This window comes from Belonocnema kinseyi, chromosome 1 (genome assembly GCF_010883055.1).
Source record: "Belonocnema kinseyi isolate 2016_QV_RU_SX_M_011 chromosome 1, B_treatae_v1, whole genome shotgun sequence".
Classification (NCBI taxonomy): domain Eukaryota; kingdom Metazoa; phylum Arthropoda; class Insecta; order Hymenoptera; family Cynipidae; genus Belonocnema; species Belonocnema kinseyi.
The window spans coordinates 107,888,084-107,888,967 of record NC_046657.1 but is presented as its reverse complement, the minus strand read 5'-3'; the positions used below and the strand labels follow the sequence as shown (position 1 = coordinate 107,888,967).

At 43.3% G+C, this 884-nt stretch overlaps 1 protein-coding gene across 1 annotated transcript in view; it reads right to left on the bottom strand.

Annotated features, from left to right (window-relative positions):
* Positions 1-294: 294 nt before the first annotated feature.
* LOC117179471 (histone H2A.J-like) overlaps positions 295-884 on the bottom strand; it is a 24,700-nt gene continuing 24,110 nt past the window's right edge. The window contains exon 4 of the mRNA XM_033371326.1: positions 295-546. Within this exon, the coding sequence (XP_033227217.1) occupies positions 295-546 (252 nt within the window). The remainder of the gene's footprint in view (positions 547-884) is intronic.

Sequence of the window (884 nt, the reverse complement as noted above, 5' to 3'; positions counted from 1 at the left end):
GAACCGAGCCCTTCCAACTGAGATTTTTTTTGTATGGGGTCATAAATTTTATCTCAGTTTCCCGTCGAAAAAAAACTGGTAGATCATCAAAAAGGTCGAGCGATCTTGGGTTGCGCTGCACCTGTGGTATGTAATCACTTCCAGTAGACGAGATTTTTATAGCGCGGCGGAGTTGACCCCTGACGATTATGTATTTAAATTGCTTGAAAAAAATGTAGTAGAACGAGAATCTATTCCTTCGTTAAAATATTTGGTGTCCCTAAAAAGGGTCGATTGTATATTATGATCTCAAACTTATGCTTTCTTTTCGGTCTTCTTGGGTAAAAGAACAGCCTGAATGTTGGGCAGGACACCACCTTGTGCAATGGTGACTCCAGAAAGAAGTTTGTTTAATTCCTCATTGTTTCTGATAGCCAATTGCAAATGACGAGGGATGATTCTCGTCTTTTTGTTGTCACGGGCAGCATTTCCAGCCAATTCCAAAACTTCGGCGGCCAAATATTCCATGACAGCTGCCAAGTAAACTGGAGCTCCGGCTCCTACTCTCTCAGCCAAAAAATTTTAAAATTCGCCTTTTACGGACTCTGGCAAGGATTCGGCGCACCAAAGCAGCATAGAAAGGAGTGGAGAGACCATCGTCCCTACTTCAGACTGCGTCGATTGAAGCGCCTTACCCACCATATGGCTTTTAAGTAGGCCATTTTTCTTTCGCACCGTCACATTCATATTGTCTCGTACCGTAGTAGAGAAAACACTCCATCGAACACATACCTGGTCATTGGACACAGTCCGAAAAGTCACCGGTCGTTGCTAATGGTACACTGATAGATTCTGGTGTATCAGGACGCACGAAGTGAACTTACTGCACTGATTCATATCGAAAT